This window comes from Dermochelys coriacea, chromosome 13 (assembly GCF_009764565.3).
Source record: "Dermochelys coriacea isolate rDerCor1 chromosome 13, rDerCor1.pri.v4, whole genome shotgun sequence".
NCBI classification, from domain to species: Eukaryota; Metazoa; Chordata; order Testudines; family Dermochelyidae; genus Dermochelys; species Dermochelys coriacea.
The window spans coordinates 36,172,949-36,200,313 of record NC_050080.1 but is presented as its reverse complement, the minus strand read 5'-3'; the positions used below and the strand labels follow the sequence as shown (position 1 = coordinate 36,200,313).

Sequence of the window (27,365 nt, the reverse complement as noted above, 5' to 3'; positions counted from 1 at the left end):
ATGCATCAAAACCAGAATGTTTTGCTGGAAAGAGTTGGTTTCAATTAATTGCCCAACTCAAAATAATTTGGGGGGAAAATGAAAAACAAAAAAAGATTTTTTGTTTAGAAATTTAAGCAAATTATACTAAAATATAAAATTAAAACAGTCAAAAACTGAAATGACACATTGAAATTATCAAAGCGAAACATTTTGATGGACCTGAACAGCAGTTCAGGGGGATTTTCAGTCTGTGAACATTTATGAGATTTTGACTTTTCATCCTGATTTGGAATGGGAAAAAATTTGAAATCTCGAAAAATTTCACAGCATAGGAAAACTGTCATGAGCCCTCCTGGCTTCACCTAGAAACAGGGGTGCTCAGAATACACGAAAAAAACGCTTTGAGGTGGCTCAGGTTTGGCACTCACTTATCTAAATTCAAGTCTAAGTCCCCCTCTCTACCCACTGGAACATCATCCTCAGCTGATGTGAATAGTCCTATTAACTATACCAGCTGGGGATCTGGTCCCACTGATTCCAGTGGAGCTGTGGCTGATTCACACCTGCCAGGGATCTGAACCATTGACTGCTATGGCTGATTTACCTCAGCTGAGGATCTGACCCTTTATTCTTCCCTCATGTGCAAATTTTCCGCCATATCGCTGGATGATCTGATTTATGTTTCAAAGTTTCTTGGTTCCAAACACTGACATTATTCAATTAGGGCCAGATTTTTAAAAGGAATTAGGTGCCTAATGAGATTTTCAAATGCATCCAGGTGTCTGACTCTCAATGGGTTTTAGGTGCCTAGATGTTTTGAAAATCCTACTAGATGCCTAAATACCTTTAAAAATCTGACCCATGGCGCATTTCTGGTCTGTTTTTCCCCTGTCGTGAACATACTATCATCACTTACACTAGTGCAGAGGGAGTGGAAAATGCTGCTGGATCCCAATACATGCACTCTGAGGTGGGTTTAATGTGTACATATGGCATCAAACCCCACAAAATCAGGTACTAACTCTTCAAAAGGAAAACAACAGGTGGAACAGATGTAAAACAGAATGAAACTCACCTGCAATCAATGTGCCCATTGCACATAAAGTGCAGCGTATCCCTCCCTCATGTCTGAGTCACAGATGCAAGAATAAATATATGAAATCTTCTATCTCCTAATTAATCCACAAAAAAGGTAACTGAATAATCCAGACCTCAGACAGGCAAGCCCCCTGTAACTGGGAGGAGACAATCATGGTGAATGGAGCTTTAGTAGCACTCTGATCTGTCGCAAACCCCTCTAAGGAACTGAAGCTATCTTCTCTGTTGGATCTCGGATTTATTGCAGAAGACAGGATGAAGTGTGTCTCTGATTCCTTTGGGACCCAATCCCTGATGTTTCCCCAGCTTAACAACCCAATACTCATTATGGGTCAGAAATCCATTAACAGGTTTCAGAGTAGCAGCCGTGTTAGTCTGTATCCGCAAAAAAAAAAAGGAGTACTTGTGGCACCTTAGAGACTAACAAATTTATTTGAGCATAAGCTTTCATGAGCTACAGCTCACTTCATCGGATGCTCACAAAAGCTTATGCTCAAATAAATTTGTTAGTCTCTAAGGTGCCACAAGTACTCCTTTTCTTTTTGCGGATACAGACTAACACGGCTGCTACTCTGAAACCTACATAAAGTTCAATGAGTCATCTGAGTTTACATTATTTTATTTATTGATGTATGTTTAAATTATGTGACTTTCGCTGCATTATAGGTCTGGCAATAGCAACACTGGTAGTAGGCTGTTTAACACTTCCCACTCCAACTCCTGTTTGCAATTGCTTAGTCATTTGCCAAAATTCTCCTACTTGGCCTCTGCCTTGGCTCCATTTTTCAGCTGTTTCCAAGAAGCAGGATCATGACAAATGGGTGGAAATTTGCTGCCTTTGACAATTACTTGGGACTGACATTTGAACAGCTCTAATACTTCAAAGGATTCAAGTAGGAAATTGAAAGTTGAGGTGGTCTACAACTTAGAGGTGGCCATAAAAGTGTGTCTTGATTTGGCTGAGTTCTAAGCCATGTAAAATAATCATTTATACTAGCTCAACCAATTGCATTCAACATTTGTCACTTACTGTCCTTAACAGGTTTCAGAGTAGTAGCCGTGTTAGTCTGTATTCGCAAAAAGAAAAGGAGTACTTGTGGCACCTTAGAGACTAACAAATGAAGGTGCCACAAGTACTCCTTTTTGTCCTTAACATTCCATCTGGGGTTTGTCAGAGGAAGCTAGGAGAGTAAACTACGCTCAACCCTTTGAAAATATCAACTTCCAACCATGCTCCTAGGCCAGTGGTACCCAAACTGTGGGGCATGTATGAAGGAATGTTCGCGGGTCGTGGTGGGGCCCAGGCCCCCATAGGGGGCGGGGAGGGAGCAGCACCCAGACCCACTCCACCCCCAACTCTGCTCCAGCCCCGCCTCCTGCCTTGGACCCCAACCATAGCCCCCCCTCCAGCCATGACCCCAGTTGCCAGCCCTCACCATGTCCCAGCCACGGCTCCAATCCAGCGCCATCCCCAACCCCTTCCCCATCCCTGGCTCTGGCCCCAGACCTTCCCCCAATTGCAGTTCCAGCCTCAGTCCCATTACCCCTGTCCATGCTCCCCCCAGCCAGGAGCCATGGCCCTGGCTCCTGGGGGAGGGATGCAAACAGGGGTAAGGGGAGGCATGACCCTGAAAAGTTTGGGGACTACTGTCGTAGGCCACACTGATCTTCATGCATTGTTCTGAAGCAGACACACAGAACTGTATCCAGAAAATAAAACCAATGACCATCAATGTCCTTTCCTTCACCAGATTATTCTTTGGCCCAGGGGAAGGTGCATTGGATTGCGAGCCAGGAGCCTATTCTCACTCCTCTGAATGACTGCTGTTAGGAAATCTGTGCACTCCACATGCCTTATTAGCAAGCAAGATCTCAGAACTCTGTCCCAGAAGAGCAACAAGTATCAGCCACTCCATTTCCCAGATGAATGGAACCGCACTGATTTACTGCATGTGGCGATCTGGTCCAGAGGAACCCAGAATGGACAGTGACTGGAATGGAGATCTGTAGTGGATAGGGATGAGGAGACCTTGCTAGAGCTGGCTGAAAAATTCCCAACAGCCCCGTGTTGCTGATTCAACAGATCTGACGTGCTTCGTGGGAACAGGTGGATTCTGTCGCAGCTTTCGATGTAACCAGACCAGGAAGTAGACCAGCTAACCTGCCCACCATTCAGCCAGCCTAGCAATTGGAAGGCCAGCTGACAGCCAACCAGGGCTGCACAGGTCCCAGGCAGCCTGCTCCACTGTAGCCCACTTGCTGGGTAAACATTCCCCAATGCCCTGAGCAGCTGACTCCCTGGGCAGCCATCACCTCAACTCCTTGAGCAACCAACACTTTGCAGCTAGCTCACTAGACAGGCAGCTTCCCATCTCCCTGGGCAGCCCAGAAAGTCAAGCGGCCCCATGAGCCTGTGAACAATTTTTAAGGTTTCACTTTTTGTCCCTGGGCTGTCAACTTGGGATGAAAATTTGTTCCAACACCCACAGGAAGGAAATTCTGTTTTCCAGGCAGCTCTACACCCCACACTTGTTCATTGCAGAAGCTGGAAAGTGTGTAGCCAATGGGGCACAGGCCTAAGGGAAGAGAAGGGATGGTCTAGTTGCCTCAGGCCAAGGAAAATTGGCTTCTAATCCTGGTTCTGCTACAGATTTCTGAAGCAATATTTGGAAAGTCACTTCCATCAGGACTTTTGTGGGCAGCCACCAACTTGCTAGGCCTGCAGCGTCATTTTCACAAGCGTTGAGTGCTCACAACAGCAGCAGAGGTCACTGGGAGAGCCCAGCCCACCTCATAAATCATGTCCAAGGAGTCTCAATTCAGTCACTAAGGCGGCCAAAACCAATACGCACTTCTGCCACTTGTGCCCCCAGCAGTGTGCTTATTAGACAAGTCACGTTCTCTGAGGATTAGAGGTCACTGGGAAATTTTCAATGAAAGTTTTTTTTCCAGTGGAAAATTTCAATTTGTTGAAATGGAAATTCTGGAGGGAAAGTTTTGGTTTTGATGAATGTTTCATTGGTCTAGAATGGGATCTGAACTAAAGAAAAGAGCCCACTCCAAGAGTCATCTGGGATTAGGATGCTAACCTCGGGAGTGTGGGGTCAGTCTACCAGTTGTGCTGGTGGGAGCTGTTCCACTTTGTATAAATAATTCCATATTTAAATCTCTACAGAGCTGGAGGCTATAGCTTGGTGCTTCAGGGGACATGGGTGAGCTTAGTTTGAATCCCTGCTCTCCCTGTTTTGAAGCAGGAAACCCAGACCTGAGTCCCCGCTGGCTTTAGGGGAGAGGGCAGGGACTTGAGGAAGAGTGTGGGTGGGGCCACAGACTGGGTTAGGGTAGGATTAGCCTCCCCTGGCCTATTATACCCACTGCCCATGGCTCTAATGATCAGGCTATTCTGGGGTGGGTGGGTCTTGCTCTTGTTCTTTGTGAAAAATGTTAGTAGGCCTTAGATTCATCCTGAGGAAGAACAGGCTGGGTAATCTGTTTCCCACTCAGTGCTAGCGAGGAACCATTTTGTGCCACATATTTCTCTTCAGTGCTGTTTGGATATCCCTGTTCCTTAGGCTGTAGATAAAAGGGTTCAACATGGCAGGCAAAACAGTGTAAAACAGGGAGAGAAGTTTACCGCTGTCTGGAAATTCACTGGACCTGGGTTGTAAATAAAGGAGGATGCCAGAACCATAGAATAAAGCCACAACGATGAGGTGGGAGGAACAGGTGGAGAAGGTTTTCCTCTTGCCCTCAGCTGATGGCATCATGAGGATGGTGGCAATGATCCGGATGTAGGACAACAGGATCAGGGCAAAGGGCACCATTCCAAAGAAAGTGACCATGATGTAAATCAAGGTTTCATTCATAGAGGTATCAACACAGGCCAGCAACAGCAGAGGGGCCGGGTCACAGAAGAAATGGTTGATCTCTTTGGAGCTACAGAAGGGTAAGGTGAACACCAAACCGGTCTGCACTATCTGGGCCGGGATGCCGATTGTCCAGGAAGTGGCTGCCAGCAGGACACACACCTTCTTGTTCATAATCATGGGATAACACAGGGGGTTGCATATTGCCACATAGCGGTCATACGCCATGATGGCCAGAAAGGAAGACTCTGTGCTCCCGAAGCAAAGGAAGAAGCACATTTGCATGGCACAGCCAGCAAAGGAGATGCGTTTGTCCCCCGAGATGAGGCTCACCAGCATTTTGGGGACAGTGACCGAGGTGTAACCGACCTCTAAGGCAGACAAATTAGAGAGGAAAAAGTACATGGAGGTGTGAAGGGTGGGATTCACCAAAGTTACAAGGATAATGAGAAGGTTTCCCACCACAGTGACCAGATAAATGGCTAACAGTGCCACAAAGAGTAAAACCTCCCTCTCTGGAGAGGTAGAAAATCCCAACAGAAGAAACTCAGTCACCACCGTTTGATTCAAGTTCATCATTTCTTCATAAGTGTTCAACTGGAAGACAAGCAGAAACAGGTATTACATGGTGTATCCACCATCTACAAGTCTTCTATTAACATGCCTTTCTTCAAAGGTCTGTGGCTCTAGCAGCCACACAGCTCTGAAAATGGGGTTCCGTTCCCTTCCACAGAAAATGTCAGAAGAGGTGGTTTTCATTTGGAATGAAACCCAATTTCAAAATATTGAAATCTTTCATGAAACAGAATCACTTTTCTCCCTCAACTCGACTCATAACTAGAGCTGGCCAAAGTATTTATTCTGAATTGCACTCATTACGCGAGGGCTTGAATGAACAGGAAATAAAGGACTATGCATCAGATTCTACCTCTCTGGTCAATAATACCTTAGTCACCAATAAGTGCCACAGCTTTCACAAGAGGTTCTGTTACCCTTTCTCTCAGGCTAGGATTTTCAAAGGAACCTAAGAGATTTATGCTTCTTAATTTCAATGAGATTTGATCACCTCATTCCTTTATGCACTTGAAAATTCCAGTCTCATATATTCAAGCAGTGAGGTATTAACTCAACATGTATAAGAATGTTGACCTGTGTGATCAAGATTACTTGAAACAAAAATCCCATTCACTTGGATCATGATTTTCTTGAGTCTAATGCTGAAAAATCATAAATATTTCACACGGAATGTATTCACACTCCATTCTTCATGCCCGGATTTTATAATCAGATTCATGTGGACTAACCTGTAGCCCATGTGTAGAGAACTGAAATCAATGTTTTCTCCCTTTCCCCTATGTTTTAGCTGACTTCTCTATTTAGATTAAAAGTTCTTTGGAACAGAGATTTTCTTTTATTCTATGTTTATCCAGTACCTGGCCCTATGGGGCCCATTCTTGGTTGGCCCCTAGGGAGTAGCATAATAAACATGGTAACTACTACTAATAAGAATGTTACTCTGCATAGGTATAAGGGAACAACTGCATGAATCATTTCAGAAGCAGGGTTATAGCTTCAGTTAGATGCTTTGACTGATGGAAATCATCATGAAACAAATGACCAGTTAATAATGATTGTCACAGTTCAGGGCTAGCAGCACCTCTGACCTCTCTCAACGTCTCCCTGAGTGCAACCTGTTCTGGTGACAGGCCTCTTGCCTTCACCTCTCTGGGGTGGAATCCTACAGTTCTCCCACTCTCAGACAAGGGTACATCCCATTGGTTACCAACTGTGTTTGCTCCACATGCCCAGCTGGATTTGGCTACCCTGCAAGGCTTCCCTTTGGGATCTGGGACTAGTGGTGAATCCAGGGACCACAAAACAGCCTTTTCAAAACCAAGTATTGTTTAATCTCAACAGCAGGAATCAAAGCATAACAATTAAACAACAGAAGGCCTACATGTACCTGTCTTACTTAAAGTTTATCCAAACACCCATGCTTCTAGGACTGGGATTCAGTCTGCTTTCCCCTTCTTCCTGCATCTGTCTCTGCCAAGCTCCAAGGCTCTAGTTTTCATCGACTGCAAAGTTGTTTGATTCAGTTTTCCCACTTGAATCTCTCCCCCCACCCTGATATCAAGCTGGAGGTTCGGACTCAGTCACAGGTAAACATCAAAGGAATTGATACCTAAATTGTTCTGATAAGTATTGGTGAATGGTGCAATCTGAAAATTATACCTTTCTTCCTGCCTGCCTGCTGTCCACTTGTGTGAGAGTTAACTTCTTTGTAACAATATAGCAATCAATACCCATACAAGCAAAAAAATAAATGAATGAAGAATATTCATAAAATATAGACATCTTCCATGTCCCTCACAATGATAATAACTTTATTTACCACTAAAAACTTTGGCAAATATCAACAATGGAAAATATTACCTTTATATATATATAAAAGAAATGAATAAAAAACCCAAGCTTTTATTGAATTGATAGCAATAGATTAACAATTACAGCAATCATATACAGAGTTTTCCCATTTGTTTAATTTAATGATTAATGATTAACTAGATAAATAGATAGTCATTATGTCTTAGGGAATTTTCTTTTTCATGCTTTTTCTCCTAATTTTTTGTATTGAAAATAAAAACCAAACAAATATGATAATTTTCATCCTTTTAAATAGTTTTACAGTAATTATCCAAAACATGGCAGCTAATAATAGGGATACTGCAATACTTTTGGCTACTGTTACTAACAATTTAACCCTAATTCCTAATACTGTATCTTTAGCTTCCCATGCCTCCTTTTCACCTTTCCCAGGTTATTGATGTTTATATATATCATGACCACAGCAGTCTCTGGAATCTCTCTAGTCTGTTGACTAGAGCTGGGTGAAAGTTTTCCAACATAACAATTTTCCATCAAAAAAGGATGATTCAATTAAATAAAAAAAGAGAATGTACCAACGTTGTTGTATTTTGACTGAAAATCATCAAAATGTTTAATATATAATATAATATAATATTGAAATGATAAAGTCAAAATAAAGGGCTTCAAACTTTAAAAAATGAAACATATCGACCTGATTGAAATACAAAGTTTTGGTAAGGTTGTTTCAATATTTCCAAACTGAGGGGATTTTTGGCATGTTAGTTTCATGGGAAATTTCAGAAATATGAGTTTTTCTTCCAGTTCTGGATGAATGAAAGTTTCAAAACGTAGAATTTCATGTGGAATAGAAATTCAAAGATTTCACCTGCTCTGCTATCAACTTTATAACAGTCTGCACATAGAGCCATCCTCCATTTCAAATTAAACAAGCCGTGTCAGCAATATGTAGCATTTTCTGTGCGTTTATTTGGAGCCAGATCAAAAACATTCCCAAGGAAGAGTGGGTTACAATACATACGTTTACCAAAGGTCCTGGCCCCCTTCTTGGTTATTCACAGCACAAGAAGTAATTGCGCTAGCACTGTAGCATATAGAGGCCTCAATCACCAACCAGTTCCCTATTGTGCTGGATGTTTCAGCCACATGTAGTAAAGAGATAGCACCTGCCCCAGAGAACTTACAAGCAGGATGCAACAGGTGGACAAGAAAAGAAAAGTTCAGTATCAATGGGTAAAGATAGGAAGAGGTCTGTATCTCCCTCACCCTTTTCCTTTGCAACCCCTCCCAGATACACCAGGTCTTTTACCAGCTAACACACACACTAGCTTTATGGGAAAACATAGAAAATATTCCCAGCCTGTCAATCTCTCCTATTCCTTTCTTCCAACTCCTGGATGGACCCAGGTCTACACGGCCACACCACACACCCCTCTTCAGATCCCTATCCCATTAATTCCACTTCTTTCCAAGCCCCCTTTATTCCCTTCTCTCATTAGTACCTTTGCACCTTCTCCCAGGCTGCGATTTTCAAAGCTGCCTGACAGTTTGGGCACCCCATTCCCATTACACTTCACTGGAAATGGTACCCAAATCCATGAGCTGCCTTCCCTGAACCACTTCTGCACAAACATCTCTCTCCTCCTTCATTTCAGTCTTTGGAACAACGCCTAGAATCCCTCCAATAATACTTCCAGTCAAGAAAGAAAGAAAGAAAGAAACTAGGATGCCTGTGCTACTAGCCAAGCAACACTCATTGTCCAGTTGTGTGCATTCTGTCCCACTCCATCCATCCATTGCCTCTTATCTCCCCTAGCATGTTGACCTGCCATGATCAGCTGAGTCAGTAAGATCTTAGGAGCAAAGACCAAGTCTTTACTTCCATTGTAAAGCACCGTGCACCCCACGTAGCTCTCAATACATGGCTTTAAGAACAACGTGAGACAATATCATTATTAGTTCTCTAATAAAAATCAAGGAAGTCTCTCACCTGCCTTGAGAACAAAGGGCTATTTCTTCCGTGGCTCATCAGGCAGCTATAAGTATGAGCAAAGAACATGTCTGGGGATACGAGGCCCTCTGGGTGATCTCACTGATCTCCACAAACAACTGCAGCCTCCCCAGGGCATTGTCCACCTTGAACACCAGTGTGAATAGTGAGGATCTGTGAAGCTTAACATAACCAGCTAATATTTCAGCACTCAAGTGAGTAACTCTTCCCCTAGCAGTTATTCCCAAAATTCTCCTGCCCCCCTCAGCAAATATCATTGATTGTCCAAAAGAATAAGGGCTGCAGGATTGGGTCCTTAAGGGAATATCTATATTGTAGATGGAGCTAGCTTGGTTCCAGCTAGGGCATTAAATCTAGCAGTGTGGACATTGCAGAGACGCAGGGGGTCAGCTGTGTTTGAGACGCAATGTCTACACTGCTAGTTTTAGGTTAACTGTGGCTAGTGCAAGTCTGTGTGCTCAGACTGGGGGGCTCATGTCCACCTGCAGTGTTGACCTAGCCCTAAGGGTCTTCTTCAATCCACTGGGTCGTCCATTGAATTTTGCTTGCAAAAGTGGCATCCTCCTGAAGCCCTTACTCACACAGCTAGTAGTTACTCATGCAAGTGCTCATAGCAAAGCCAGCATGGTCACTAGAGTGAGTCACATTTACTCATGTAAGGGTTGCAGAATCAGGCCCATAGAGTGCAGAATTGGGCCCAGGTCAGTTACACAGAATGAATTTGGAGATGAGCCCTGGTTTGGGAAGCCAGCAGGAGCTATGTGTGCTCAGCACCTCTCAGGAATGGGCGAACAAAACTTGTGTTGAGTCTTTGCTGGATTAATGTAATCTGGAGTTCTGCACTGGGCCAACTTGTCACCCACAAAGGACCACATTAAATAGTTTGAAAACAGCGTGATTCATGCAAGACTTTTGTATCCAAGTGGTCAAGTTCCCATGGGCTGTGAGTGCCAGCACTTGGGAAACAGTGAGTTCTCAGTCTTTTAAAATCTTCCGATCCAGACTGGCTGCCTTTCTGGAAGATGCTTTAGTCAAACATAGAATCATAGAATATCAGGGTTGGAAGGGACCTCAGGAGGTCATCTAGTCCAACCCCCGCTCAAAGCAGGACCAATCCCCAACTAAATCATCCCAGCCAGGGCTTTGTCAAGCCTGACCTTAAAAACCTCAAAGGAAGGAGATTCCATCACCTCCCTAAGTAACCCATTCCAGTGCTTCACCACCCTCCTAGTGAAAAAGGTTTTTCTAATATCCAACCTAAACCTCCCACACTGCAACTTGAGACCATTACTCCTCATTCTGTCATCTGCTACCACTGAGAACAGTCTAGATCCATCCTCTTTGGAACCCCCTTTCAGGTAGTTGAAAGCAGCTATTAAATCCCCCCTCATTCTTTTCTTCCGCAGATTAAACAATCCCAGTTTCCTCAGCCTCTCCTCATAAATCATGTGACCCAGCCCCCTAACCATTTTTGTTGCCCTCTGCGGGACTCTTTCCAATTTTTCCACATGCTTCTTGTAGCGTGGGGCCCAAAACTGGACACAGTACTCCAGATGAGGCCTCACCAATGTCGAATAGAAGGGAACGATCATGTCCCTCAATCTGCTGACAATGCCCCTACTTATACATCCCAAAATGCCATTGGGATAACATAAGTTACTGGGATCAGTACAGGGGTAAGCGGGTGAAATTATCTGTCCTTTGCTATTCAAGTGGTCAGGCTAGCTGATCTAATGGGTTTTTCTGGCCATCAAATCTATTAATCTATGAAAAAAGCAGGAACAACTAAAATCTTAGGCGATTATTTCCAAAAGTGGTTTCTGGCTTTGGGCCTAAATTCCAGCATTGCTGACCCCGCCCCCCACCCCAGATCATACTAAAGCCAATGGGAGCTGAAGCTTCTCAGAAGTTCCAAAAATAATTCAAACCTGATGGCCAAACTTGTGCAGCCTGTCCACTAATTTGGGGTTCCTCCATTTTTTGGAACCTGGTTTGTGAGAATGGAGGCATCGGTTTTCCGATGTGCTGAGCACTTGGAGGTTGCATGGATTTCTGTTGGGGTTGTGGGCACGCAGCAATTTTGGGGAGAAAGCCCAGATTGGCTGACGTTAAATTGAGGCACCCAAAGTTAGTTGGTATTTTGCAAAATTTGGCTTGCAAAGACACATCACCTATAGGGTCCAACTTTTGGTAGAATCAGACCTTTAGCACAATATCCTTGTGTTGTAACTTAGGACCCTAGTACTTTCTTCATCCTTACCTTTATCATGTGAATTGTACCATTGGAGCCAATCATGGAACCATAGGGTTAGAAGGACCACAACCCCCTTCCAAGATGCAGGATTTGTTGTATCTAAACCATCCAAGACTGATGGCTATCCAGCTTCCTTTTGAAAACCTCCAGTGAAGAAGCTTCCACAACTTCCCGAGGCAGTCTGTTCTATTGTCCTGTGAACAATGATCTGCAAAATCATAGATTAATAGATTTTAAAGGCAGGAGGGACCATTGTGGTCATCTGGTCTGAACTCCCGCATAACACATGGCAGAGAATCCACCCAGTGTTTCCTGCATCTAGCTCAGCAAATTATGGTTGAATTTGAATGCGTCATTCAGAAAGACACCGGTTCTTTGGATAGGCTGGGATTTTCAAAAGATCCTGAGGGATTGGGTTGTCTAACTAATTTAGATTCCAAGACTCCAAGATATGAAGAATGCAGCACTTCTCTTGTTGAGTCCTTGCTCAGGAAAAGGTCCCACAACAGTTCTATTGTATATGGTTCTGTAACTAGGACTGAATTAAGGCAGGATCCAGGGAGCAGCCCTTAGGCTGGAAGGTTGCTCATGGACCCACAGAGCTACGGAGGTTACCTACTACTAGAGAGTATTGGAATCTGCTGTGGGGACAACATTAGCAGACCATTGAGCCAGTGGTATCATAAGCACTTTGCTGAGTTGGTGGCCCTATGGCTGGATTTAATCCAGGCCTTACTCTACCTCACATCAGTGAATTTGCTTTCTTTGGCCTGTTCTTTACAGCCCCACTTCAGCAAGATATCCAAATATATGCCTAGTTTTTAAGGATGTTTGTTGTCCCATGGAACTCTGGGAATTCTCTTGTGCTTAAAGTTAAGCATGTCCTCAAGTACTTTGTGGAACTGGGGTATAAACTGCTCAGACACCGGGGGAACTTTTACCCTGAACACTTAGGCGCCTACAGGGTGAGGCAGCAGCCAAGCAGGGATTTTGTGGATCACGGTGGAGCTTAAAACTGGGCCTTAAGTGCTGAAAGCCAGGGTTTAAGTGCCTAAATATCTTTGTGGTTCTGTGCCCCAAGCCTCACTTACTACTGCGTCATCATTGAGTGAGCACTGTAGTGGGTTGCTTAGACTGTCAGCCATGGGCGGCGGGTATAGTAGGCCAGGGAAGGCTCTGCCACCCATGACGCTGCTGCGGCCACGCGCACCGGACCCCAGTTCGTGGGTTTGGTGGCAAAGTTTGTTTTATTATGCCCCATGCAGGTTCCGGGGCGGCTGAGGAGGCACATACCACCTCTTCAGCCACCCCGGAACCTCCATGGGGCATATCAAAAGCATCTTCTAACAGATGCTTTGGCTTTTCGCCTGGGAGGGTTGGGTCCCTGGAGAGGAGGCACGGCATGGCTTCTGCCAGCCGAGAGCTCCTTTTGGGAGAGCGGTGCTCAGAGCTTCGGCCAGCCTGGATAGGGGAGGGGAAGTGCTTGTGGCTCCAGCCGTCAGGGGGCAGGGGGTCTCGGAGCTCTGGCCATAGGCAGAAGGGGAAGAGCCAGGGGCTAGCCCCCCCAAAGGGGGGCTCCACCCATCGCACATGTTGTTAGCACATTTGCTCTTTTTGAGCATCCTGTAGGTTTCCTTTAGCAAGAGCTAAAGAGGTTCAGAGGGTGTTTTGTAGGTTGGTTACAAAGTCCAGAATGTTAGTTCCTGGAGAAGGTGTAAATCCCTCCCATTCTTGCTTCACCAACTGTAATGGCCCCTTAACCTCAAGGCCATATACAAGTTCAAATGGTGAAAACCCTAAACTGGGATGTGGTACAGCTCTGTAGGCAAAGAGCAACTCCTGCAACACTAGGTCCCAATCATTGGAGTGCTCATTTACGAATATACATATCATGGCCCCCAAAGTCCATTAAACTTCTCAACCATGCCATTTGTTTGATGGTGGTAAGGAGTGGCAACAAAGTGATTTACCCCATGAGCTTCCCAAAGGCTTTCCATAGTTCCTGCCATCTGTGAGGATGTCAGAGGGCCAACCTACCCTGGCAAAAATGTCTGCTAGTGCCTGGCACACACTTTTAGCCCTGGTGTTGCTTAGAGCTACTGCTTCCAGCCAACGGGTGACAAAATCCATGAAAGTCAGGATGTACTGCTTTCCTCTGGGTGTCTTTTTCAGAAAAGGACCCAGAATATCCACAGCTACTCGCTGAAATGGAACTTCAATAATGGGGAGTGGCTGGAGAGGGGCTTTGACATGGTCTTGGGGTGTTCCCACTTTCTGGCATACCTCACAAGATCAGACATAAGTAGAAACATCCTTGCCCATTCCCTCCCAGTGGAATGGCCTCCCCAACTGGTCTTTGGTCCTGTTCACCCCAGCATGGCCAGTAGGATGATCATGGGCTAAGCTCAAGAGCTTGACCTGGTACTTAGTTGGAACTACCAACTGTCTGAGGATGCCAGTCATCCTGGTGTCCACCCGAAAGAGTTTCCTTGTATAAAATTCCTCTTTCTACAACAATCCTGGATCGATTAGAAGAGCTGAGAGGTGGTGGGTTGCTCCGTGCAGCCATCCAAGCTCTCTGGAGGCTTTCATTTACTTCCTGTTCAGCCTGGAACTGTTCCCTTGATGCTGGAGACATCAGTTCCTCATTGGGTTGTGGATCTATGCTTGGTCCCTCTGGAAGCGATGTAGGGGATGGGGCTGTTTCCGTTGACTGTGAACCGCTCTCCGCTGGTGCACTATGTTGAGGTTCAGGTTGCGGCTGAGCCTCTTGGGCAGGGTTAGCGGCTGCTGCCGGTTCAGGTTCGGTGGGACCCTCTGGGATTTGAGTTTCAAGTACTGGATTCAGTGCTGGCAATGGGTCTGATGCTGGTTGTTCCTCCAGTTCCGGTTCTGGGACTGGCTCTGTCTGGGTCTCTGGGACTGGATCTACCTCTGCTGTTGCAGACATTGGCCTGGGATCCGGGTCCATCACCTCTGACCGGGTACTGGTAGAAGTTTCCAGAACAGCGCTAGGCGTGATGGCTGATTTAGTCTGGCTGCGGGTGACCATTCCCACCCTCTTGGCTGATTTCACATGATTGGCCAAGTCTTCCCCCAACAGCCTGGGGATGGGATAAATCATCATAAACTGCAAAAGTCCACATTCCTGACCAGCCCTTGTACTGGACAGGCAACTTGGTGTAGGCAAATCGAAAGAGTTGGACCTGAAGGACTGAATCATCACTTAGATCTTTGGGTTGATTAAATTGGGGTCCACTAAGGAAGCATGGATAGCCGACACCTGTGCTCCGGTGTCCCTCCATGCGGTGACCTTCTTCCCGCCACACTCATAATTTCCCTCCGCTCCAAGGGTATCTGGGAGATATCTGGGCCTGAGGACCTCTGGTGTGATTCCAGTGCAATGAACTGTAATCTGTTGGGGTTCTTGGGGCAGTTGGCCTTCACATGCCCCGGCTCATTACATTTATAGATTCATAGATACTAAGGTCAGAAGGGACCATTCTGATCATCTAGTCCGACCTCCTGCACAGCGCAGGCCACAGAATTTCACCCACACACTCCTACGAAAAACCTCACCTATGTCTGAGCTATTGAAGTCCTTAAATCATGGTTTAAAGACTTCAAGGAGCAGAGAAGCCTCCCTCAAGTCAACCATGCCCCATGCTACTGAGGAAGGCGAAAAACCTCCAGGGCCTCTCCAATCTGCCCTGCAGGAAAATTCCTTCCCGACCCCAAATACGGCGATCAGCTAAATCCTGAGCATATGGGCAAGATTCACCAGTCGGATACTACAGAAAATTCTTTCCTGGGTAACTCAGATCCCATCCATCTAATAGCCCATCTCAGGGGATTAGTCCTATTTACCCTGAATATTTAAAGATCAATTACTTACCAAAATCCCATTATCCCATCATACCATCTCCTCCATAAACTTATCAAGTAGAACCTTAAAACCAGATAGATCTTTTGCCCCCACTGCTTCCCTTGGAAGGCTATTCCAAAACTTCACTCCTCTGATGGTTAGAAACCTTCATCTAATTTCAAGTCTAAACTTCCTGGTGGCCAGTTTATACCCATTTGTTCTTGTGTCCACATTGGTGCTGAGCTGAAATAATTCCTCTCCCTCTCCTGTATTTATCCCTCTGATATATTTATAGAGAGCAATCATATCTCCCCTCAACCTTCTTTTAGTTAAGCTAAACAAGCCAAGCTCCTTAAGTCTCTTTTCATAAGACAAGTTTTCCATTCCTTGGATCATACTAGTAGCCCTTCTCTGTACCTGCTCCTGTTTGAATTCATCCTTTTTAAATATGAGAGACCAGAACTGCACACAGTATTCTAGGGGAGGTCTCACCAGTGCCTTGTATAATGGTACTAAAACCTCCTTATCCCTACTGGAAATGCCTCTCCTGATGCATCCCAGAACCGCATTAGCTTTTTTCACAGCCATATCACATTGGCAGCTCATAGTCATCCTATGATCAACCAATGCTCCAAGGTCCTTCTCCTCTTCCGTTACTTCTAATTGATGCGCCCCCAACTTATAACTAAAATTCTTGTTATTAATCCCTAAATGCATAACCTTACACTTCTCACTATTAAATTTCATCCTATTACTATTACTCCAGTTTACAAGGTCATCCAGTATTATACTCCTGTATAATATCCCGATCCTTCTCTGAATTGGCAATACCTCCCAGCTTTGTATCATCTGCAAACTTTATTAGCACACTCCCACTTTTTGTGCCAAGGTCAGTAATAAAAAGATTAAATAAGATTGGTTCCAAAACCGATCCCTGAGGAACTCCACTGGTCACCTCCCTCCAACCTGACAGTTCGCCTTTCAGTAGGACCCGTTGCAGTCTCCCCTTTAACCAATTCCTTATCCACCTTTTGATGTTCATATTGATCCCCATCTTCTCCAATTTAACTAATAATTCCCCATGTGCCATGGTATCAAATGCCTTACTGAAATCTAGATGAATTAGATCCACTGCATTTCCTTTATCTAAAAAATCTGTTACTTTTTCAAAAAAGGAGATTAGATTGGTTTGGCACGATCTACTTTTTGTAAAACCATGTTGTATTTTGTCCCATTTACCATTGACTTCAATGTCCTTAACTAATTTCTCCTTCAAAATTTTTTCCAGGACCTTGCATACTACAGATGTCCAACTAACTGGCCTGTAGTTACCCGGATCACTTTTTTTTTCCTCTTAAAAATAGGAACTATATTAGCAATTCTCCAATCATTCGGTACTACTCCTGAGTTTACAGATTCATTAAAAATTCTTGCTAATGGGCTTGCAATTTCAGGTGCCAATTCCTTTAATATTCTTGGATGAAGATTATCTGGGCCCCCTGATTTAGTCCCATTAAGTTGTTTCAGTTTCGCTTCTACCTCAGATATGGTAATATCTACCTCCATATCCTCATTCCCATTTGTCATGCTACCATTATCCCTAAGATCCTCTTTAGCCATATTAAAGACTGAGGCAAAGTATTTGTTTAGATATTGGGCCATGCCTAGATTATCTTTAACCTCCACTCCATCCTCAGTGTTAAGTGGCCCCACTTCTTCTTTCTTAGTTTTCTTCTTATTTATATGGCTAAAGAACCTTTTACTATTGGTTTTAATTTCCTTTGCAAGGTCCAACTCCACTCGACTTTTAGCCCGTCTCACTTTATCCCTACATGTTCTGACCTCAATTAGGTAGCTTTCCTTCCTGATCCCTCTCATCTTCCACTCCCTGTATGCTTTCTGCTTCTTCTTAGTCACCGCTCTAAGATGCTTGCTCATCCAGCTTGGTCTACAACTCCTTCCTATGACTTTTTTCCCCTTTCTTGGGATACAGGCTTCCGATAGCTTCTGCGGCTTTGATTTAAAGTAATCCCAGGCCTCCTCTACCTTTAGATCCATAAGTTCTTCAGTCCAATCCACTTCCCTAACTAATTTCCTTAATTTTTGAAAGTCAGCCCTTTTGAAATCAAAAACTCTAGTTGCAGATTTATTTTTGTTAATCCTTCCATTTAGTTTGAACTGAATTAGCTCATGATCACTTGAGCCAAGATTGTCCCCTACAACCATTTCTTCTATGAGGTCCTTGCTGCTCACCAAAATTAAATCTAAAATGCAACTACTTGATGAAGGAATCCATCAGCTATCGCATCTAGGAAAATCTGATCCCTATTATTATTACTAGCACTGGTCCTCCAGTCTATATCTGGGAAGTTAAAGTCTCCCATGATCACGCAGTTTCCATTAGTATTTACTTTATTAAAAACATTAAAAAGGGCTCTATCCATATCCAAATTAGATCCCAGAGGTCTATAGCACACCCCAAGCACTATCGTAGGAGAGGCTTTACTAGTTATCTTCCCCAATGTAATTTTTGCCCAGACGGACTCTGTCTTATCCATTGCATCGCTTCTTATTTCTTTACATTCTACCTCATCACTGATATACAATGCTACTCCACCACCTTTACCTTTGTTTCTGTCTTTCCTAAACAGCACATACCCTTCAATACCTGTAGTCCAGTCATGACTACTATTCCACCATGTTTCTGTTATCCCTATAATATCTGGTTTCACTTCCTGCACTAGTAGCTCTAGTTCCTCCATTTTGTTACCTAGGCTCCTCGCATTGGTGTACAAACATCTTACTTTTTACTGTTTGGCCTCGCTCACATTTTGTACCCTATTAGGCACAGTCATTCTACAGCCAGTATAACCTATTAGACTAGTATCCACACCGCCCTCGCTCCTTATATACATTCTCCTACCCACGGCTGTGTCCTTTCTTACTTCGTCTTCTTCCCTCTCAATGCTAAAATCTGGCGTGGAGATTACCTGGACATCTCCCAACCATCTCCCCCTAATTCCTAGTTTAAAGCTCTCTTTATCAGTTGTGCCAGCCTTGATCCTAGAAGTCTATTTCCTTCCCAACTCAGACGAAGTCCATCCCGAGAGATCTGTCCTCTGTCCGTGAATGCCTCCCAGTGGCCATACATCCCAAAGCCCTCCTTATAGCACCACTGCCTAAGCCATCTGTTGACAGTCATAATCTTGTCACACCTTTGTTGCCCTTCTCTAGGAACAGGAAGGATCCCGCTAAAGATCACCTGAGCCTCAATTTCCTTAAGCGTCTTCCCCAGCCTAGCATAGTCTCCCTTAATACTTTCCAGCGAGAATTTAGCCGTATCATTTGTTCCCACATGAAGGATAACTAGGGGATTCTTTCCCGCTCCCTTTAGGATCCTTTTCAACATCAGATCTACATCCTGTATCTTAGCACCCGGAAGACAGCACACCCTTCTATTCTCAGGATCAGCTCTAGTTACAGGCCTGTCTATTCTTCTCAATAAAGAGTCCCCTATCACATAGACCTGCCTTTTCCTGGTGACAGTGCTATTCTCCAGTCTCTCCCCTGTTCCCTCTGGCTGCAAGTTCTTTCCATTCCTATTTTCCCTTATAATCCTCTTCAACCCATCCTGTATCCTCCTGGGGCTCATATTTGGTGTAGTCTCCCTTGACTCTTCCGCTTTTCCTATAGAACTAGCCTCTCTTCTCTTCTTCCTTACCCTTCCACCTTCAACAAGTACCTGCCGAGCCCCTTCTTCATTTTCCAACTCTACAAACCTGTTCCTAAGCTCTATTTCTCCTTCACTAGCCCGTCTTTTCCTCTGCCTGGTCCTTTTAGTCACATGCTTCCACTGACCACTTTCCTCACCCAGTCTCCCCTCAGAATTCCCCAGCCCTGCTTCCATCCGTGAGTCTGAGCTTTTCCCTTCAGATACCTCATATCTTTGCTCCATCATCTGCTCAAACCCCTTCCTAAACTCAATGAGACTTTCCACCTGCATCTCCAAACCTCGGATCTTTTCCTCCATCAGCTCTATCAGACGGCATTTCATGCAGAAAAAACTCTTACCAGTTCCCCCCTCCAGGATCATGTACATACCACAGCTTCCACATCCAGTCATCCTCAATGTGTCTTCCACCACATGAGTCACTTCCACAGCTGCCTCCGTATCTGTCATCACCTTCCCACCTAAATCTTGTTAATCTGGGAAACACAAGTCACACCAAAAAGACCACCCCCCCCAGCAAAAGCAAACCCCAAACAAGCACCACAATACAAACTCCCCTTTCAAACTCCCACTCAAACTCCCCTGTTTACAGCTCTGTTTGCTAGCTCCTGTGCCGCTAGCTGACTGGCTGGCTACCTTTATAGGACCTCTAGTCAGAAGCCCCACCCCCTAATCAGCATTTAAAACATTGTCCAGCTGATGGGTCACTGGGGCAAGGTGAGTTGCTGGAGAACGGTGTGGTTGGATGATAAGGTGGCTGGAGGGTTCCTTAGGGGGTAGGTGGGGCCTTGGGCAGCCCCCAGTAGTAGGACGTGGTCTGAGGTTGTCTCTTCTGGTATCCACCCCAACTGTGACCAGTTTTTTTCTTTTCTACCACCTCCACCCATTTGGCTCCAATCTCCCTTGCCTTGATTACAGTTTTGGGCTTCTCATCTAGGATGTACCTTTCTATTTCCTCAGGAACACCCTCTAAGAATTGCTCCATTTGCATTAGGAAGTGCAAATCTTCTGGAGATTTAACACTTGCTCCTGATATCCAGGCATCCCAATGTTTCACAATGTGGTAGGCATGTCAGGTAAATGACACGTCTGGTTTCCACCTTAGGGCTGTGAACTGCCAACGGGAATGCTCGGGGGTTAGCCCCATTCTGACTCTCGCCTTGGTTTTAAACAGTTCATACTGGTTCATGCGTTCCTTAGGCATTTCAGCTGGCACCTCAGCTAAGGATCCACTGAGCTGTGGCCTCAGCTCTAACATGTATTGGTCTGTAGAGATGCTGTATCCAAGGCAGGCCCTTTTGAAGTTTTCTAAGAAGGCCTCAGTATCATCGCCTGCCTTGTAGGTAAGGAACTTTCTGGGATGGGAAGTGGTACCTGGAGAAGGATTGCTAGGGTTTGTTGGTATATTCTGCTGAGCCTTTGCCTTCTCCATCTCCAGTGCATGCTTCCTCTCTTTTTCCTTCTCCTCCAGTTCTTTGTCCATGGACTCCATTGCTCTGCTGTGGGCAGCCACTTGGTGTTGTTCTGCCTCTTTTGCTGCCTCCCTTTCTCTCCGCAGGAGTTCTATCTGTCTTTCATGTTCCTTTTGTTTTTCCTCAGCCTCAAATCTGGCTAATTCCAGCTTTTGTTGAACCGTGGAGTCTGTCATCCTAACCTCTCTGTTTTTAACTAACTTTACACCCGAGAGTTAGACCGAAAACCAAAAAAAACCCCACAAAATTTGGCTTGTAAAATTTTGCTGTGCTGAATATGATACCTATATTCTCTGATAGTGATTGTCAGCTTACAGAAAAATAATAAAAAAAAACCCTAACACCTTTGGCTCCAGGCACATAGGCAGAAAACCCCTCTAGTTACTCTTAGGGGAAAAAAAAAAACAACAACTTCAGGTCTGTGAAGACTTGTGAATTTCCCTGCAGGAGGTTAACTATCCTGCCTTTAGGTAGAGAAAACTCCAGCTCACAAAAGACAATTCCCTTTTGTCTCTGCTCTGGCCCCAAAGCAGAGAAAAAAAACACTTCTAACTGTTTTCAGTTTAACCTGCTTTCCAGCAGCCCAAAGGAAAAAGAACTATTTCCTTTTCAAATCTGTGTTTCTGGTTCAAAAAAATCTCAAAAATGATTTCAAGTTGATCCCACCACTCTGCCACCATGTTAAGGTTCCTTCCCCACTCTGAACTCTAGGGTACAGATGTGGGGACCTGCATGAAAACTTCCTAAGCTTACTTTTACCAACTTAGGTTAAAACTTCCCTAAGGTACAAACTATTTTACCCTTTGCCCTTGGACTTCCACTGCCATCACCAAACGTCTGGGTTTATTTTTGAGAAAGCGTTGTTTGGAAACGTCTTTCCCCCCAAAATCCTCACCAAAACCTTGCACCCACCTGCCTGGGGAAGGCATGATAAAAATCCTCACCAATTTGCATAGGTGACCACAGACCCAAACTCTTGGATCTTAAGAACAATGAAAAAAAGCATTCAATTTCTTACAAGAAGATTTTAATATAAGAAAAGGTAAAAAGAATCACCTCTGTAAAATCAGGATGGTAAATACCTTACAGGGTAATTAGATTCAAAACATAGAGAATCCCTCTAGGCAAAACCTTAAGTTACAAGAAAGACACAAAGACAAGAATATTCATTCTATTCAGCACAGTCTAATTTCTCAGCCATTTAAAGAAATCATAATCTAACGTATATCTAGCTAGATTACTTACTAAGTTCTAAGACTCCATTCCTGTTCTGTCCCCGGCAAAAGCATCACACAGACAGACCCTTTGTTTCTCCCTCCCTCCAGCTTTGAAAGTATCTTGTCTCCTCATTGGTCATTTTGGTCAGATGCCAGCAAGGTTATCCTAGCTTCTTAACCTTTTACCAGTGAAAGGATTTTTCCTCTGGCCAGGAGGGATTTAAAGGAGGTTAGCCTTCCCTTTATATTTATGGCAGAAGGGACCTCAAGAGGTTATCTAGTCCAACCCCCTGCTCAAAACAGGACCAATCCCCAACTAAATCATCCCAGCCAGGACTTTGTCAAGCCTGACCTTAAAAACTTCTAAGGAAGGAGATTCCACCACCTCCCTAGGTAACGCATTCCATTGTTTCACCACCCTCCTAATGAAAAAGTTTTTCCTAATATCCAACCTAAATCTCCCCCACTGCAACCTGAGACCATAACTCCTCGTTCTGTCATCTGCTACCACTGAGAACAGTCTAGATCCATTCTCTTTGGAACCCCCTTTCAGTTAGTTGAAAGCAGCTATCAAATCCCCCCTCATTCTTCTCTATCCAACGGATCCAGAAGCTTTCTTCAGATTTTGCCAAGGTTTCACTGTGCTCACAGGCTACTGCTTGGCTTTGTTGCCTCTGTCTCTCTCTCTGTTCTTGTCTGGTCTCATTTTCTGTGTGTTCTCTCACAAGCCCGGTCACAATACCCGGAAGAATCCTGAATGCCCACAAGGTGCTACTTTCTGGGCAGAGCTTGTTGTCCTCTTGTCTCTTACAACTATCTTAAATGAAGGGCCCATTGACACATCAGTTTGAATGAGGTTTCACTCAACCTGTAACAAGTTTTCACCCAGCTCATAGCAATATAGTAGGAGTAACCGTAGTTAGCAGGGGTGCTGTACTGCTGGATGTATCTTTTTGATGGATGTAAAATGAAGTCCTGGCCACTTGCTCTCATTAATAAGCTCAGTAATGGACAAAATACATGTATATAAAGGATTCTTTTTTAATGCTGGTCCCCCAAGGCATGTACTTAAGTTTAAAAAAATGCTAAAAATGCACAATATTGTAATGATTCCCTTTGGAAGAGATTTTCACAAGATCACTCAGGGGAGGTTTGTGTCTCCTATAAAGAGAATAGGAAAAGGGTAATATCATTTCTAGTTTCAGACTAGCAGCCGTGTTAGTCTATATTCACAAAAGGAAAAGGAGTACTTGTGGCACCTTAGAGACTAACAAATTTATTTGAGCATAAACTTTCGTGAGCTACAGCTCACTTCATCGGATCCGATGAAGTGAGCTGTAGCTCACGAAAGCTTATGCTCAAATAAATTTGTTAGCTCTAAGGTGCCACAAGTACTCCTTATCATTTCTAGTGCTGTTTTTCCAGAATGACACAGGTTCTGGCCAGTGGCTGGTCTCCTTCCAACCAAACTCTGGACCACTTGAAAAAAGGCTTGATGAACTGAAGACAGAGATGAATTGACACGATCCCATCAGCTGCTATCTGCTTCATGATGATCCTACATTCCTGGTGCAGGAAAAAGGTAACATTTGTGGTATATGAAACTACAATCATTTCCTTCGCCCTTCAGGCTTCCACGGTGCACTGAAAATGCATAGTGAGACAGAGGGTAAAATGTTCAAAAGTGCCTAAGTCCCTTCATTGGGGGTTCCTAAGTGAATAAGGTGCTTTTGAAAATGGGACTTAGGAGCTTTAAAACATTTTAAACCAGACCCCTTACCACTCTATAGGTGACAGGATGGATCACTTGATGATTGCCTTTCTGTTCATTCCCTCTGAAGCACCTGGCATTGGCCACCGTCAGAAGACAGGATCCTGGACTAGATGGACCTTTGGTCTGACCCAGTATGGTCTTATGTTCTTATCTGTATATGCAAAAAATATCAGTTGGATAAGGCCAAGATTTTCAGACTTAACTCATGATTTTGTAAACCTCCTTTTTTCAGTGCCTAACAGGAGACATTTTACAAGGGCTTGATTTTCAGAAAGTGCTGAGTGCCTACCCTCTGAAAATTACTAGTCACTTGATACTTGGCATAAATTATTCAGTGAAGAACAACAACATTTGCTGAAGAATTTTTGTGATCAAAGAGCATCTAACCAACTCTGTTTGTAAATGTGGTTGCTGCATTTGCTGTACATCGTTGAGAGGTTTTTTTCCAGTTTTCTGCTCTGTGTGGCTCTTTCAGGGAGCAGTATGGCTGGGGATTGTAGTGTGGCCACGTGGATAGTGTTTAAAGTAGTATGGATGCCAGTGATAGGAGAAAACCTACTGGACTATTATTTGTCAAATAAATATTTACCAGGATTTTAGGGGGGGGCAATTGGAGACACTTTAAAAGGGCCTGATTTCCAGAAAGAGCATGAGAGGCAGAAAGAAGCAGAAAGCAAGAGAGGCAGGGTGTCAAGGTTCCTTCCCCACTCTGAACTCTAGGGTACAGATGTGGGGACCTGCATGAAAGACACCCTAAGCTTATTCTTACCAGCTTAAGTTAAACACAGCCACCATCAAAGTGTCTAAGAATAATAACAGGGGAAGTACCCACTTGGAAATGTCTCCCCCCAAAATATCCCTCTAGGCAAAACCTTAAGTTACAAAAAGACACAAAAACAGGAATACACATTCCATTCAGCACAATTTATCTTATCAGCCATTTAAACAAAACAGAATCTAATGCATATCTAACTAGATTGCTTACTAACTCTTTACAGGAGTTCTGACCTGTATTCCTGCTCTGGTCCCAGCAAAAGCATTACCCAGACAGAGAGAGAGAGGCTTTGTTTCTCCCTCCCCCCAGCTTTTGAAAGTGTCTTGTCTCCTCATTGGTCATTTTGGTCAGGTGCCAGCGAGGTTATCCTATCTTCTTAACCCTTTACAGGTGAAAGAGTTTTTCCTCTGGCCAGGAGGGATTTAAAGGTGTTTACCCTTCCCTTTATATTTATGACACAGGGGTTAGCATAGCCTTGGGATAAAACCAAGAGACAGAACTACTTTTGGACACAGGACCCACAGGAAAGGCAGACTTGGATTGCTGAATGAGGAAAGTGCCCTCTGCACATTCTTTGTAAATAAACAGGATTCCCTACAAACATCTCTGACTTTTATCATTGATCTCTGCTATCTGTGCAGGCCAAGGGACAATGGTGTTTACATTAATTTCCCCATGTTAACTGCTGAAGCCTCCCTGCCCGAATTATGATAAACATTTCCCCCTGTTGGGGTGTGACCCTATGCCCAGTGAAGACCCTTCACATTGTAAACTGTCCAGGGAAAGGACTTAGTTCATCGCTGTGTCTTGTACTTAATAAATAACAAAAGTGAGGCACAGAGAGGTTAAGGGACATACTCAAGGTCACCAGCAAGTCAGAGGCAAAGGCCAAAATCGAGCCTTTTGATAGGAGAGGCCTATCCTGGCACACAGTCCCATGCTTTTACCTTGACATAGTGCTACCTATCATCAGTTATTATCCACAGTGTCACGCATCCTCAGGGTTCACAGAGTTGTTCCGTTCCACAATTTGGTGAATGACCAGTTTTCCTCGCAGCTTGCTGATTCAACAAAATGTAAATGTTTCATGGAAACATACCAATTTTGGCACATTTTTTATGACAAATAAGTGCAGTATTTTATTTCTGTAACTTCAAAGCACATAGATTCAACTATCATCTCAAGTTTAATAGACTAGATAGAACCGAGTAGAAATGATAAAGTAAAAAGGAAGTGCTCCCAACAAAGCACGTCAACATTTTGATAAGGTTCTTTAACTGTCTCCGAAATGAAATTTGTCAGAATTTTGTTGGAAATGTTGCTGTTTCATTATGATCTGGGATGAAAGGCAATTTCAGAATGTCAGGATTGCCCATAGAATGGAAATTCTGAGTTTTGACCATGTCACATTGTTGAAAGAAGAGAAATAAATGAAGCACAGCTTCAAGATACTTCCTCTTATTCACAATGGGGGTGGAGGGCCAGTACTTTTGCTCTACCTTATTAAACCCCATTGACCTTCCAGACATAGGATGGAACCCAGGAGTCCTAATGCTAAGACCCCCTTCTCTAACCCACTAGATCTCAGGCCTTTCTCAGAGTTAAGATACAATCCAGGAGTCCTGACTCCTGGCCTCCATTGCTCTAACCACTAGACTGCACTCATCTCCTTCACAGCTATAATCACTAGACAGCACTACTTCCCACAAAGACACATAGCTGCAGGTTTTATGAATAGTTTTCTCATTGTCTCATAATTATCTGCTGACTCTTTTTTCCCCAGACCTTCCCTATGCAGGACACAGGCAGTGGAAACCTAACCACCATCTCCCACATCCTGCTCCTGGGATTTGGGGACCTCAAGGAACTGAGGCTGCTGCTCTTTACTGGCTTCCTAGCTGTCTATATCATATCCATGGCTGCCAACCTCCTCCTGGTGGTGCTGGACCCCCATCTCCAGACCCCTATGTATTTCTTCCTCTCCAGCCTCTCCTGCCTGCAGATGGTCTCCACCTCCAACATCTCCCCTGTGATGCTCACTGGTCTCCAGACAGGCAATGTGATGATATCTCTGGGTGGCTGCCTTGCGCAGCTCTATCTCTTTGGCGCCCTGGCCACCGTGGAGTGCTTCCTGCTGGCAGCTATATCTTATGACTGGTATTTGGCTGTGTGACGCCTGCTCCACTACCCTTCCCTAACGGACGGCAGGGTCTGCGGGCAGCTGGTGGTTGGGTCCTGGGTGGGCAGGTTCCTGTTTATGGGGATTGTGTAGCTGTCGCTTATAGCTTTGAGGTTCTGCAGACCCTGTGAGATAGACCACTACTTCTGTGATTTCCAGCCCTTCCTGGATCTCTCCTGCACCGACACCACCGTGGTCTAGATGGTCACATTCTTCCCCTCCTTCATCCCAGCCTCCCCATTCCTCCTGACAGTCGCTTCTTACGTTTGTATCAGCTGGGCTGGGCTGGGCTGTGCTGAGGGTCCCCTCCGCCTCGGGGAGGCGCAAAGCCTTCTCCACCTGCTCCTCCCACCTCACTGTGGTGACGCTGTTCTATGGAATGCTGGTGGCCGTGTACATGTTCCCCAGGGACGGCACGGGGCTGAAGTCCAGCAAGGCGCTCTCCTTGCTCTACACAGTGCTCACCTCACTCCTCAATCCCCTTGTCTACAGCCTGAGGAACCAGGAGGTGAGCAAGGCCTGTGGGAGAGTTGCCAGGATAGTCTAATTGGGGGGTTATGCCACTGGCCGGTCTCCAGCTTTGGCCCACCCAATAGCTGCTACTGCATGCGAGAGGCTTGGGGACACCACTACTGGGAATTCTAACAGGCTGCATTATCCTTATTCCCTGATCATCATCCTCTGGGCTCTTCAGACCCTGTAGGACTGTAATAGTCTCTGATGGTCTCTATTGCTCTGTGTTGGAGTCTTTTGG

General features: G+C 44.6%; 2 protein-coding genes across 2 annotated transcripts; one reads left to right on the top strand and one right to left on the bottom strand.

The window, feature by feature from the left end:
• Positions 1-4,586: 4,586 nt before the first annotated feature.
• On the bottom strand, positions 4,587-5,525 carry LOC119841615 (olfactory receptor 10A7-like). The gene has a single exon (XM_038369172.1). The coding sequence runs from the start codon at positions 5,523-5,525 to the stop codon at positions 4,587-4,589; it is 939 nt and encodes a 312-aa protein (XP_038225100.1).
• Positions 5,526-9,969: 4,444 nt separating this feature from the next.
• LOC119841614 (olfactory receptor 11A1-like) lies at positions 9,970-27,158 on the top strand. Its single transcript, XM_038369171.1, has 3 exons — positions 9,970-9,981; positions 26,216-26,599; positions 26,865-27,158. The coding sequence occupies exons 1-3, from the start codon at positions 9,970-9,972 to the stop codon at positions 27,156-27,158; spliced, it is 690 nt and encodes a 229-aa protein (XP_038225099.1).
• Positions 27,159-27,365: the final 207 nt, after the last annotated feature.